General features: G+C 49.8%; 1 protein-coding gene across 1 annotated transcript; it reads left to right on the forward strand.

The window, feature by feature from the left end:
• Positions 1 to 9,169: 9,169 nt before the first annotated feature.
• Positions 9,170 to 13,502, forward strand: LOC134525648 (interleukin-20-like). The gene is made up of 6 exons (XM_063356694.1): positions 9,170 to 9,246; positions 9,813 to 10,011; positions 10,122 to 10,187; positions 11,154 to 11,306; positions 11,688 to 11,762; positions 11,870 to 13,502. The coding sequence occupies exons 2-6, from the start codon at positions 9,853 to 9,855 to the stop codon at positions 11,945 to 11,947; spliced, it is 531 nt and encodes a 176-aa protein (XP_063212764.1). The 5' UTR covers positions 9,170 to 9,246; positions 9,813 to 9,852; the 3' UTR covers positions 11,948 to 13,502.
• Positions 13,503 to 14,321: the final 819 nt, after the last annotated feature.

Raw genomic sequence — 14,321 nt, forward strand, 5'->3', positions numbered from 1 at the left:
AACCTTGCCTCGTAGCATGGTTTTCCGAGAACTTGCACCCAGGAGCAAGTGGTGGCTGGGATGGCTGGCGAAGGAGGTGGTTCTCCCAGCGCTAAGGGTGGTGCAAGGCTTGGGGTGGGACAAACCCTTTGGTGCTTTGGGGACGTGCAGGTCTCAGTATGGACCTTGCCAATGGGGGTTGTGTCCTCAGGGGCTGGCAGAGCTCCAGGGCAGCCAGTGCGGTGGCTCCTGCTCGTCCCGAGGCAAAACCGGGTCCGTGGGAGACGGGGAGCTGTGCAGGGACCGGTGCAGGGTGTGTTCGCAGCGGTGGTGGCTCTGCCCACACACCTCCTGGAGACCATCTTCAACTGAACGGGAGGCAGGGCTCTTCCCTTCCACCTCCTCAAACCGCCCCGCAGAGCTCCAAGGAGGGATCATCCTCATCAGTCCAGGGAAGATCGTGATCTTATCCTGTAGGTACAGCTCAGGGGGGGCGACTTTCACCTCCTAAACCCTCCTCTGGTGTCCCGATGGTTTTGCTCCTTGGGACACTGTTTGCTGTGTCTGAGCCCCGTCTTGCTCCTCGTTAGCGGAGCCATAACTTCATCCATTCCTGCCCGAGCCAGGGGGGTGGCAGTGCAGCTGGAGGGATGCACATCTGCCAGCCTGGATTAAATCATTTTTGCAAACAGAAGATGGGAAAACAGCACAGGAGACTTTCCAATGCAGGCGTGTCCACATCCCTGCTGCCAGGGCATTCGGTGCCGATTTCCCTGTGTTTTCTCGTTTCTGCAGGACGTGTGTTATCAAACAAGGTAGGAAGCAGGGAAGCCGAGTGGCTGGGACTTGCCAGCAAGAGCTCTTTTTGTTGTCCTCAGCCCCGTCTCTCTCCGCCCTCGAGCCAGGGCTGGAGCAGAGCTGCCGTCCCTGCCCGCCCTGCACCTTCACATGCGACCAGCACCGACGAAACCAGCCCTGGCCCCTCATGGTTGTGAAATTGAGACTGATTCAAGTCCCGAGATAATATGTGCTAAAGGCAATATTAGCCCAGCCAAAACCGAAACCCGTGTTTAAGAGCTGGGTTGTGTACAGAAGCTACAGCGAATTTACTGAAACGTAGGTTTCAGTTTTGGTGAAAGCTAAATCTATGAGAGCTCTGACTGCCTATTGGAGTGATTCATTTGCTCCGCAGATAATTCAAAAATTGAGCTGATGGCAGCGAGCACTCAGTTTCTCCTCTACTAGGCATCATTTATGGCCTGCACCATCAGCACATTTCACCCTCCTGGGCAAACCCAGGCGTTGGATGGGACAGCCGGCTCGCTCGCGCGCTCAAATCCCGGGTCCGGTTTTCTCAAAAATGCCCTGCGTGACTTTTGCTATCACATCAGTTTTTAGTTCTTCCAAAAAAATAAGGACGGGAGGAACACGAGAGGTGGCTGGCCACAGTCTGGCATCTGCTGTGCCGCTGCCTGGAGCCCGGCGCTGTCGGCGCTGCTGTCGGCGTCGCTCTTGGTGGCAGCGACAGCGTAATGTGATGGGTGTTTCTCTTCTCTCCTGGGCATCACCGTGGTCATTTGAAAAGCCGCGCCTTTCAAAGCTCCATCTGAAGCTTTGGAGGAAGAAGTGGGAGCGGTTTGATATTTCAGCAAGAAACAGCCGCTCTGCCTAGCAGGGACCTTGCTCGCTCTGCCTTGTGTACGTTAAAGTCTTTGGTCTGCTCTTGCTTACCTGGGAGTGCAGAAAATTACCCCTGATAACACTGAGCCCATGCTATTGTTCTATCATGTGCAATTGATAGGACACAGGGTAACGGCCTCAAACTGAAAGAGGGTAGGTTTAGATTGGATGTCAGGAAGAAATTCTTGGCTGTGAGGGTGGTGAGGCACCGGAACAGGTTGCCCAGGGAAGTTGTCAATGTCCCGTCCCTGGAGGGGTTCAAGGCCAGGTTGGACGGGGCTTGGAGCAACCTGGGCTGGTGGGAGGTGTCCCTGCCCAGGGCAGGGGGTGGCACTGGGCGGCCTTTAAGGTCCCTTCCAACCCAAACCATGCTGTGATTCTGTGAATTATTATGTAGCATAGCAATGGGATGAGAGATAATGGTTTTGAACTGGAAGAAGGTAAATTTAGATGAGATCTTGGGAAGAAATTGTTTGCTGTGAGGGCGGTGAGCCCCTGGCCCAGGTTGCCCAGAGAAGCTGTGGCTGCCCCATCCCTGGAGGGGTTCAAGGCCAGGTTGGACGGGGCTTGGAGCAACCTGGGCTGGTGGGAGGTGTCCCTGCCCAGGGCAGGGGGTGGCACTGGGTGGCCTTTAAGGTCCCTTCCAACCCGAACCATGCTGTGATTCTCTGATTAATTTTCTTTTTAAATCTCTATGTGCTGCAAGCAGTGCCTTATAACAGATGCCATTTTCTGTGACCGTTCATTTGAATTTTCAATGTAAAGAACTTCAGCTTTGATTTTCTAAACATTAACAAGCCTTTTCCGAAGAAGAGTCCCTTGGTGGGGACCAGCACCCCAGAACTGCCTGCACGAGCTCTTCTGTGAGTGATTGGAGCATCCATGGGCTTCAGCTGAGGCTCCCCAGGCCCACTATGGAAAATCCCAGTCCTTGGAATGAACTATTTTCTTCAATTTTGGCTAATTTTATTTTTCTCTCCTCTTTGATTTCTCTGTTTCATGTCTCTCTTAGATTGCCCAACCTCCATGGCGCAAACCTGCTGTGTCAGCAGCATAACCCAGTCCCCACAGGAGACCCCAGGACTGCAGGAACAAGGGAAGCACCACGACGGCTGGTAATGTGAATTATGGTCGTAGAATTGCAAGAGAGAAAAAAGTTTAAAATTAGAAGCCAGCACAGTAAACAAACCTAAATTCTGCAGGGAAGACGTGCATGGGGGCTTCTTGTGGGTTTTGAAAGTGGAAGTTTGATTTGCTTAGAGCGTTTTTTCATATTCACTGATCACACCTCTCTCCCTCGGAAAGACCTTTCAAGAAAGTTTCGTTTCTCTGTGCAGTATTGGTCCTCCCAGCAGCCCGAAGCCTTGCAGGCCACCAAGGGCGCTTCTCGGGCAGCTCCTGATCTTGCCTGTGCTTCAGCATTCTCTACACGTTGGCATTGCGTTTGCTTAGAGAAGCCCAATTGCTAATATGTCAGATGCCCACATCAAAAAGCTCCTTGAAACCTCCTGGAAACTGAAAAAGCCTCATTCATTAACCCTGTGTTTAATCTCTTTGGCAGATTTGAGTCTTTGAAATATACGTATGTTTGGAGATCGGTGCAAATCTCAGTATTGATGTTGGGGTTTATGTTATTCTCTCGTGAACACTTCAGCTCATCTTCAGTGGCAAGGCAGTGCTTTTCAGGCAACTATACCTCCATTTTTGCTGAAATACCCAATTTCCTTAACATGGTGGGAAAAAGCAAAGAAAAAAAACCCTAAACCATCAAAATGCCCACTCTGGCTGGGAAATCTTGCTGAAACGCTCACAGAAGAGTGACCTGTGCCCAAGCAATGGGCTGCTCGACCTTTCGGATGACTCCTGAGCTGTTGCAGTTTTGGGGTGAAGATTTCCCAAGGGCAATTTTTGGTCTCCAGCCAGTTCCTGAAATTTAGCAGGAACGTGTTAAACTCCCTTGGGTTGGTCCTGAGCATCACCCTCGGCTCGTTCACTTGATGGATTTTGAGGACAGCATCACTTTGGCTGGACTCAGCCCTTTCTGAGCACGCGCTCTGCAGAGGAACCCCCGGGCACAGAGGTGGCTGCTGGAACCCAAGGGCTGGACAGTTGAAGGAAAGTGAGCAGGAGCTGCTCTTTTGCTGTGTTAATAAACTGTAAAGACCTGAAATATGCATTTCCCTTTGGGGAAGATGCCATTTGTGATAACCAAAATATGACTTCACATTTTATCAAGACGGGGGAAGCAAGTATTTAACCTTCAACACCCCCAACCCTGGTGACTAAATTAATGGTTTTCTGCAGAACAGCTATGTCGGTGTAGGTGATCCTCCACCACGCTTTTCCCCTTCCACAAAGGTGAATCTTAGAGGAAGGGGAAAAAAAAAGCACTCTCTTTTGCATTTTTCTTTACCCTCTTTGGGTGAAATCCTGGCTTGGTGGCAGCACTGCCATTGGTGAGTCACGCAGATGAGTGTCACATCTGCTCCGTGAAGGTGGTGACGGAGACAGTGTCATTTTCTGTGACGTGCAGCCCTGCACAGCCGGGAGCTGACGATGACCTGGCCAAGGACATCCAGTGAGGACAGGGTGAGCCCGGGGCCACCCGCAGCAATGGGGTGATGCTCCCAGGGGAGGGGGCACTGTGCCCTTTCTGATGGGACACCCACCAGGGGACATGCTGGACGGGGCTGCAGGTAACGGGAAACAGCAGAAACAGCCCCAGAGGAGACAGTCATGGGTGATGCACTAAATCAGGGTCATTCAGACATCATCCCAAGGTTGTGAACACTCTCCCAGGCTCTCCCGAAGTCCCTCAGCGCTGGGAAAGGAGCTGCTCTGCCCGTGAGGAGAGGTCTGAAAGCTGCTGAGAGTCCCTGTGCACCATGAGCTACTCAGGAAGAGATCCTGGAAAACAGCCTGAATTTTGCTCCCATGGCTTTAGACATCTCTTGAGCTGGGCTGAATAAAAGTTGCATTTCATGAAGATGAGCCGTGCTCAGCCCGTTGCTCCCTAAAAGGCAGGACTCAGTGTTTGACTTTCAGAATTATTCAAGTGGTTATGGTTAGAAACGTGACCGAGAAGAGGGCACACAATGTACCACACCTATCAGCCAATAACTCCTTGCAGAGTTTTTTCTGAGTCATTTGATGAGTTTACCGAGAAAAACAATTTTTTTTTTACTTTTGTCAGCAGCATTGCAGAGCTGGGGCTGAGCGAGTGGCAGGGCTGGTGACCCTGCTCATTAACTGGCCCCTGGTTTCTGTTGATAGGGAAATGCACTAATTAAGAGGTAGAAGAGCAGAGAGATTTTCGGAGGCTGGGAGAGGGCGCTGGCAGCCGCGGAGCACGTTTCTGTTGCGAGGAGCGAAGCGCATCGGTGCAGAAGCTAATGGAAAGAGTGACAAGGGGGGGGTGACACCCATCGGGGTGCTGGTGTGGATCCCTGGCTTTCAAGCGGCCCGTGCCAGATCAGCACTTGTTCAAACGAGATTTGAAATGGCCTCTGGATCGGAGGGCCGGGTCATTGACGATTAAACCTCTGATTTTGAAGGCGCTGAGAACTACTCAGAGCTGCAGCGTAGCACCACTGCTGCAGTCAATCTTCCCGTTAGCGCCCAGCTAGAATTAGGGTAGGGCTGTCTGACAATTTGCACCACTGCGAGTCTGTAGGAAATCACTCTAGTGCATAAAGACCAAGTGGAACCATTTTCTTCTGCCTGTGGAAACAGAATTACATTCCTTTGGCAGGGGTTTTGCTGAGCTACTGTGTCACCAGGAGACATGTGATATCCTACAAGCGTTTTTGTTTCAGGTAGCCAAGTTGTTTTTTGCAGATTTTTTTCCCGAAGGATGTCAGGAAGAGTTCCTGAGTTCAGATATTGTTGCTGGACTTTGTCATTAAGTCTCAAATTTTCTTTTATTAAAATCACCAGAGGAATTCCTATCATTCATGTCTGGGGATCTGTGTGCAGATTATCAGTCTCATATCTGAAATGAGGGTGTACCTAAAGCTGCTGCGAAATATGAGTGATGACAAAGAATGGCAAACCAAGAATGGTCTGTAAAGTATTATCAGATCTTCTTATAGCATGAAACTACATTGAAGCGCACTATTGAAACTGGTACCTTATCACTCCGAAACACTTTACTGGAAACCCAGTGTTAGTGTGTGCCTGTGGTCAGTTCTTGGCTGTGTGGCTCCTTTGCATCAGAGCAGCTTGGTTATTTTTATTTTCAGGGATTTTTTTCAGGATAAAACAAAAGCGTTTTTCTACTTCAGATTAATATAGTGGGGTCAGCAGCAGATCGTGCCAAGCAGGACTGCAGTAGCTCGTGGTTAGCGGGGTGCGCAGGGCACGGAGCGCAGCCTGGAGATGCTGCTGAGTTTCCCCGAGGTAAGCGGCCGTCGGTGAGTAGGTGTCTCGTCTCCAGTCACGCTCCCGGGCTCACCGGGAACGTCTGCTTGGTTAGTCATTTCGACAAGCCATTTGTCTGCAGCAGTCTGGTGCTTTCTGCTGTCATCGCGACGTTTCCGTTGCCGTCGCGGTGATGCCCGCTCGGCGTGGCGGTGGGGATGCAGCCACCGGCTCGGCAGTGGGAGGCTGAGCATCGTCCCGGCAGCGGTGGGAGCTGCCGAGAGCTGGAGATGTCCAAGAGGCCGCTCCGAGGGCTGTTCTCCAGACTGTGCCGGGACATTCCCTTTGGCCTCACCAGGCTGCTGGCCCCTTTTGTGCCTTTTTGCGTTGAATCACTGTGGATGTGAGACACACAGGAGCTGTGCTGCTCACCACGGACTTTGTATAAATGATTTCTCAGACAAGCGAATAATACACAGGGCTTAGTTTTTAATTCCCTAGCATGGTGGCAGCTGGCTAACAGCCCTCTGCGCTGCCTTTGCTTGTTGTTTGGGCTGTAACTACTTTTTGTGCGCCCTGTTACAACGTGCCTACCATAAAATCCCGAGGGAGGAGCCCTCCTGCGTTAGCTGGGAGCTGCCTGGCCGGCTTCCTGGGGAAAGGACCGCTTCCCTGCTCCCAGCGCACTCCCCGGCACTGCCGCACGCGAAAGCCTTAATTATTCTGAGAGCCCCCGCGGGAGTCAGTGTCCATTTTTCTGTCTGAGCTCATCTGCATCGTTATGTTGCTGTGTTTCAGAAATCCCTATTTCTCCTTTTCCTCTTCCTTCCCGGAGCGCATGGGAAACGGCGTGCTGTTTTATTGGGGATATTTTGGTGTTGCTGCAGCTGGCAGGTCGCTGAGAGCCTCCCTTGGGCTGCCTGGGGAAAGCCAAGCCCGGGTGTTTCGCTTCCATCAGGACTCGGTCCAACGCACGCCACCATCCCGGCTGATGCCGTCCCGTCTGCTCCGAAAAAACGGGGTTTCAGACCTCCCCCAGGTCCAGCACTTGGGGGAATCAACCGCCATCGTTGCACACGTAGCTTTTCATTTTTAATTTTTAAGTGTCTTGATTGTCTCCCCCACTTTGACGTGGTGATTCTCCTCCTTGTCCTTGCGGTGAGGGTCACGCTGTTGTCTCTGCTTTGCGATGGTCGGTGACAGGACAGCGAGGCCAAGGGACGCCCCCTCCCCAGGGCCATGCAGAGGTCTGTGACGGAGCAAGGCCCTGGCCCCCGACATTCCAACGTTTCCCTCCTGTTCCTCTTTCCCCCCAGCATCTTTCCTCCATTGTCCTGGATGGAAAATTTTAACCCGTGACTGTTTCGTGCCTGCTGGCATTTGGCTGACCTGTCTCGAGCGTCAGTTCAGTTACCAAAAGGAAAAAAAAAGAAGAGAGATCCCTTCTTCTCATCTGCAATTTGCATAATTAAGTAAGAACTCATTGCCTCTTCCCCTGTTTCCCCACCGAGGGTGTGCACAGGGCTGCCTGGGAACGCTGCCGGTGCCGCTTCCTCTGCTCCAAGTGAAATTTTTGCCGCAAGTGCAGGCAGCGGCTGGGAATTGGGGGAGGAAGGCAGAGATTAACAGCCCCGTGCTGCTGAGGATCCCTCCAACACCTCGGCAAGGGCAAATGCAACCTGCTGCGGATTTGGACCTGCCTTTTGGCTGTTTTCCAGTTTACAGGGAAGAGGGAGGCACGTTTGGTGCATTTGAGGCAGTTTCAGCTGTATGCAATACTACGACTAGCCTGGGCATAAAATCTATTTGCCTAGCCTTTCCCTGCTGACGGAAATATGCTGGAGATTGAGGTTGGTTATCAAGAAATTACTCACCCAGCAATACTTTGCAGAACAGCCCTGGCCCACAGGCAGTGGCACCCAAGATATGCCTGCATTGCAACAGGCACACGCTGAGGCTGCTGCTCTCACCCGGAGCATCGTGGCTGCTCCGGAGGTCGGCTGTGGGTTTAGAGGGGCATCTTTGCCACCCCCATGCCCTCTAAGTCCATCAGACCTTCCCTACCGGGTACAGGTAGCCCAAGAAGTTTTTTTAACTGCTCATTTTTGTTCGTAGACTGGACCAAGCTGTCTCCAGAGGGGTTACAGAAACAACCAAACTAACCTTGGAGCCAACAGCGCGGTGACCCAGCCTGGGTTTTGTAGCAGTGATGCCGCATTCATGTGACAGCGTGGCCCAGCTGGCAAACCCTGGGTCCCTGGGGACAGTCTGGAGCGGAAATGTTGGTGTGAGAACGTGCCTGGTCTGCTGGAGGACCTTGGCTGCATCTGTTCTGCTCAGCAGCTAATGCCGGCGACAGGGTAATCACAGACTTTGCAGTCAAAGTCTTTGCTGGCGGGTAAAGCTCCCCTGCTGCCGCTGGGCTGGTGGACTTCTAAAGGTATGAGTGAAATCTCTGTCCTTCTGCAGGGTGGTAGCTTTGGACTGTGCATAATCACCTCAATCACCCCTGCTCCTGAAAACCAAGTGACTTCTTCTGGCACCGAGGTGGGTGCTGTGTCCCAAAGCCCTGCCCTCTCGTACCTGGGCATCTCTGGTCTCCCAATACCAGGGACATGCCGATGGAGACAAGGGTCCACCCCCCTGAGGAACAATCCTTAGAGCAGGGTACCTGGCGGGCGATGGCCCCGTGTTCCAGGACAGTGATGGAGAAAGGTCTTGCCAACTCCCTGAGTCATGCTGCTTTTACTGGCGCGCCATGTCCGATTGCCAGCAACCCTCCCACCTTGGGGGGTTTGGACCACTGGCATCCCGGGGAGGGGCGTGATGCCGCATCCCAATGCTGGGAACGGCCCCTCTCCGGGGGGAGCTTGGCAGCCTGGCTCCGTGGTGGGGGTAGCCCCTAGGCTTGGCGTCTGGGGGATGTAACCCCCATGATGGTTCCTCCTTTTGGTGGCGTCCTTCTTCCCGAACGAAGAATGATACAGCGATGCCAGGATTTCCCGCCTCCGTAGGTGAGGGAAACACCTGTGGGTGAGAGAGTTGGTCCCTTTCACTAGCTCATTAATTCAGTCAATTACAAAGGGAAATACGTGCTGGGAAAAGCAAGAAAAATCCCAAAAGTTAATCCAAGAGTTATTTCCTCCCGATACCTGGATAAAAACGTGTTCTTCGGAGCTCTTCAGGTCAGACGTCAGCGAGACGGGTGAACCCACATCAAAGAACAAGGTAAAATACTGACTCTATCCTTTCACTCTATGCACTTGTGTATATTTCTTTGTGTTCCTATAATGTGTCTCTGAAAGGATTTTTTCCATTAATAACCCTAATTTTCAGTCCTAACATAACTTGTATTTGAGGTATGCTATTTCTGAGGAAAAGCATTTTCTTCTGTGATCCCTTTGGATCTGCTGCTTTCGGTCACAGTTACCTCCTCCTGCTCCTGAGTCAGCAGACTTTTGAAAATTTAATTTAACTGTATGTCTTTTTCTGCTGAAAATTTTTCAGAAGAACTTTGTTTATTTCCATGCAGCCTTTTACTGTTTGTTGGTTGTTTTTTTTTCCTTCTTTTTGCTTCTTTTGGGATCTTCTGTTAAACATTTGGTTTTATTTGATTTTTTGCTCTTGCACACGGGGAGTCAAGAAGAAAGGAATAACAGATACAAGTCAGTGTGGGTTTTTTTTTAATACAAGTGGAGAGGCACAAGTACTATATAAAATCCATATATTTTCATAAGCATTACAATCGTGTTATTTAGGAAACTTAGTGAGGTGATGTTGTCTTCCTTGAGCAGGTCTCCCAGGCAGCCGGTCGCGTGTGCATCCTGCAGCAGCATGAAGGGATCCCACTTGTTCCTCTGCCTCCTCTCCGTGTCCTGCTGCCTGAATTTGATGCCGACAGCTGGGAACAAAATCTTCCACTTTGGACTGTGCAGGGTTTCAATGAGCGTGACCGAGATTAGGTCTGGTTTCACCGCAATTAAAGCCAACATTGTAAGTATTGCTCCGGGCCCTGGTGGAGCTGGGGAAGCTCTTAGTGGGCTGCTCCTGAAGCCCCTCTGGAGCCAGCAGGAACATCACCATCTCTGTCTCCTCCCGTGCAGCAAGCCAGAGACCCCATCAGGACCCTCAGCATTTTGTCTTACCCACATTCTCTGCACAAGGTTAAGGTAGGTGTCCTTACCCTCTCTCCAGTGTTTCTCCGAATAATTTGCCCAGAGAAGCTGTGGCTGCCCCATCCCTGGAGGGGTTCAAGGCCAGGTTGGACGGGGCTTGGAGCAACCTGGGCTGGTGGGAGGTGTCCCTGCCCAGGGCAGGGGGTGGCACTGGGTGGCCTTTAAGGTCCCTTCCAAACCGAACCATTCTATGATTCTATGAATTTTGAGCAGCCAGGACCCTAACAGCAGGCAGGGGGTGGACCAGCTCTGGGCATCTGGGGAAGCTGATCAATACCATGACTTCTAAGTTCCGGCGAAACACAGACGCCGGCAGCCAGCGCAGGTCAGGGAGGATAAAGTGATGTGGATCACGTAGGCGAAAAGAGGTGGGTGACCCACTGCCGGTTCCTGCACCGGGCTTTCACCCTGACTCTCTTTCCAGAAATGGTGGGCAGAGACGTACTTTTTGTTGTTGTTGCATGTGATGCTCCAGTTACAGGAGCTTTAGCTGCGGCTCCTCACCGCCTCGGTCGGTGGAGGCATAGCAAGGTGAATTGGGATTCAGGTGGAGAGCTATTAAAGAATCCAAAAGCAGGTGAATGTGATCTTGGCAGGTGAAATATATTATAAACAAGTATTTTGCAGCTCCCTCACACCCTAAGGCACTAGACGTGGGCCACTGCTGGAGGTCTCAGCATCTAATACCCAGCTACAAAATCAGCTATTATTTTGTCGACTCAGTGAGACTTGCTGAGGATGGATCTCCTGGAAAATCAGTCTAAAATAGCTTCCTATGTATATTATCAGTTTACATCAAGCATCACTGTAAAAGCTTTATATGAGTCAAAATATCCTGCTGTGCTTGGCTACCATGCTTGGGGCTAGAGATGGTTTATTCTAGAGGGGGGCAGAAAGGCTGGTGACTACAGGTTTAAAGCACTTTGGAAGACCTTTTAAAAATGAAATTTATTCCTTAAGTCATTAGACAGATGCTGCATCACCCATCACCTCTTCAACTTCTACGTGGACAAAGTCTTCAAGCACTGCAAGACCGAGGATTCGTACATCAACCGGAAAATCAGCAGCATCGCCAACTCCTTCCTCAGCGTGAAGAGGAAACTCGGGCAGTGTGTAAGTCTTGGGTGTTGCTACAGCTTAGTTTCATCTGTTAGTATTTGGTATATAAATAAACCTAAGCATTTTATAGAGTCACAAAATCTTTATTTATGAAAATGGTTTTGACAAGAATATAAAAAGCAAGATGTGAAGCGTATGTCCGCTAGAAAATTTTTATACTTGCCACTCATCAGCCAACTCCCACGTTAGTTCTCAAGGAGGAAATTTATCCTGTCCCGCTGCCTGTCAAAGTAAACTGTGTTCTTAGGTGAAATCTGATTTAAAGACCTGTAGCCTTTTCCAGACTATACAGTAATTTCCAGCATAATTAGAAACCGATCTCTTATTTTTAAAAATGAACCCCCCAAACTAATGAACTCTATCTTACTTTTTTAGCATGAGCAGAATAGGTGCCTGTGTGGACAGGAATCCGATGAGAAATTTAAGCAAATACTTGCAAACTACGAAGGGGTAAGTTGATGACTACGTCTAGCAATTAACGCAGATATTCAGATTCCCTTTATGGCAGGTTGTACTCGCTGTCTTTGCTTATGCCTTGCTCCTTTATATCATTGCAGCTGAATGTCACATCTGCAGCAATTAAATCCCTGGGTGAGCTGGACATCCTACTAGACTGGATAGAGAAATCTCCTTAGAAAGCAGAAGGCGTTAACGACCCGCCAGCGACTGGGGCTAAGGAAGCTGCTGGGACATTGCACACACCAGCAGTGAAGGGGCAAATAATGTACTGTATCAGTGCAGTTCCTCACCGATGGCAGCTAGGGTCAATCAAACACTTGAGTGTTTCGCTAGCCGGATACCCAGGGGAATGTGTCAGCAGCGTCTTGCATTAAGATGGAAATACCAAGTTTGATCAAATCAGCATAACGCTGGCTTAGCTGGCTTCTATCAAAGGATGCTCTCCAAGGGAAAATCTGAAAGAGTTCCTCTTGCTAGCAGACATAAGCTGTGATCATTTAATAAAAGTATTGTTTAAATTATAAAATTTTTGTATTGTGAATGTGTATTCGTGAGTGCTGAGTGCCTGCTGGAATGGCTCTGGTGTAGAGATAATAAATGCTCATATAGTTGACAGTGTAGAGTAGTTGATAATGAATGATTGATGGTAGTGGTGTGGAGTTGTTGATAAATGCTGAAACGAGGTGCACAGGGTGAGAAATGCTTCCAAGAATAGGTCCTAGCAGGTATGTCAGGCCTTAGAAATCTGTCTTTCCTTTTGAGATTATATTTTCTGCCTTATCAGTAAAAGAAAACCTTCTATGCAAGATATGTGGTTGCTGAATAGAAAAAGGTTCTTGTAGGTATTGTGTAATTTACCGACACTCAGTAGTAAGTTTTGTGGAAATCTGTTGCAATTACTGCAAATAAACCCCACTTGAAACTGTGCTGAGTCTGTTTGTCAAAATTCAGAGGAATTATATGTTTCTTGTTGGTGAAACTTTATGAACTCACCGTGGTGCCCTTTCATAGCAGATATTGTCACTCCTGGTAATGCTAGCATCCCAGAGGTGACGCATTGTTCCTGGCATACCAGAAAGACCAAAGTTTAGACCTGAATGATGTTAAGTCATCCCGGCTTGTCCACCAGACCATTTTTACTGTGCATAATGTGTAGCTCTGGTCTGTTTTCACCCATTTCGGGCTCTTTTAGCCCTCAGTGGCTGCACACGCATTGCTGGTACCCTCTGGTTCTGCACGCTCTAATTTAATTTTCCACTGTGTTTTCCCACAAGGTGTTAATACACATAGCGCTGCAGTATCTGACAATGGCAGAGGACTAATGTCTTAGTAAATGAACCAAGACGACCCGGATCATGTCTCCAAGCAGCCAGGCGGTGTTACATACTGCTGGTGTCAGGGCCCAGGTAAATGCTTGGGGAGCAGCTGGATGTTTATGTCCCTGGTAGCCCTCTAGTCCTAATAGTTCAAGTGATAAAGTCTTACTGCTGCATTCTTTAGACTTAAGGCTCGAGTCAGACTGGAGGGTAGATCTCTGACATGGTGGATTTTGCTCTAAGAATCAACTAAGCTGAGCAAGGTGTACCGAAACTCCTGCCAGCTGTGGCAGCAAGAGCAGAGCCAGGACATTGCATGCTTTCCCCAGCTCTGAGCAGCTCTTATGGCTGTTAGGGCAAAGTTATTGCCTCTAGGCCTTGCACAAACCCCTTCTCAACACTTCTGTTCCCATGGGCCAGCCCAACACTCTCCATCTCTCCCTTTCCTGCCCACGGGCATGGACAAGCTTCAGCAGCTGGGATGGATGGGGGGCTGGCTGCTCCCAGCTTGGGCAATTTCTAATGATGCTACAGAGGTGATGCAGGGAAGACTTAAGTGGCAGAAGAGGCTCTCTAACAGGGTTTTGCTATTATGGAATAAGGTCCTTGTGTCCCTGAGGAGAACCTAGTTACTACTTTGGTTTCATCCCCATCACAAGAGGACCCTGGTGAAGACCTCCATCAGCAAACCAACATTGCTGGAGCGTTGTATCAGTCCGGTGGGCACTGCACCTTCTGTCGGGTACCAGCAGAATGAAGAGCTGCAGAGGGGAAGGAGACTCCTTGTCCCTTCTCAAAACGTCCCGGTTGGTGACCATGCTGGGTGAGCTCACCAGCATTTGCCTATGGTTCATATGCATGTGCTTCACGCTGAGCAGGATTTGGTGATTCACTTTTAAAGGAAAGATCTTGATTGCTCACTATCCTCCCTCAAATATTTGCTTACGCCAAAGGAAAGCCTCTTGGGACTTTGATTCTCTCAGTTTGTTTCCTCATGAGTTTTTGTACTGTAACTTTATTTGTCCTGGTGCCAGGGCATGAGGGGTGAATACATCCCTCCACGCTCTGTCAATGTTCATGGAAGCTGATCTTTCAACACCATCACCCTTGAAATCAACCATGTAAGAATGACATATCTTGCACGTACCAGGATTTTCTGCTAAAGAAAAACCAATCGGAATGAAACAGCGACGCAATGAGATACCACAGCTCATCACCAACCAAAGAAAATCAG

The sequence above is a fragment of the Chroicocephalus ridibundus genome, chromosome 20, assembly GCF_963924245.1.
Source record: "Chroicocephalus ridibundus chromosome 20, bChrRid1.1, whole genome shotgun sequence".
NCBI classification, from domain to species: Eukaryota; Metazoa; Chordata; class Aves; order Charadriiformes; family Laridae; genus Chroicocephalus; species Chroicocephalus ridibundus.

Bases quoted from the DNA above. Each gene is read 5' to 3' on its own strand.
- LOC134525648 (XM_063356694.1), top strand. From the start codon at position 9,853: ATGAAGGGATCCCACTTGTTCCTCTGCCTCCTCTCCGTGTCCTGCTGC. The intron at 10,012-10,121 runs GTAAGTATTGCT...CCTCCCGTGCAG, and splicing joins CCGCAATTAAAGCCAACATT to CAAGCCAGAGACCCCATCAG. The intron at 10,188-11,153 runs GTAGGTGTCCTT...TTATTCCTTAAG, and splicing joins ATTCTCTGCACAAGGTTAAG to TCATTAGACAGATGCTGCAT.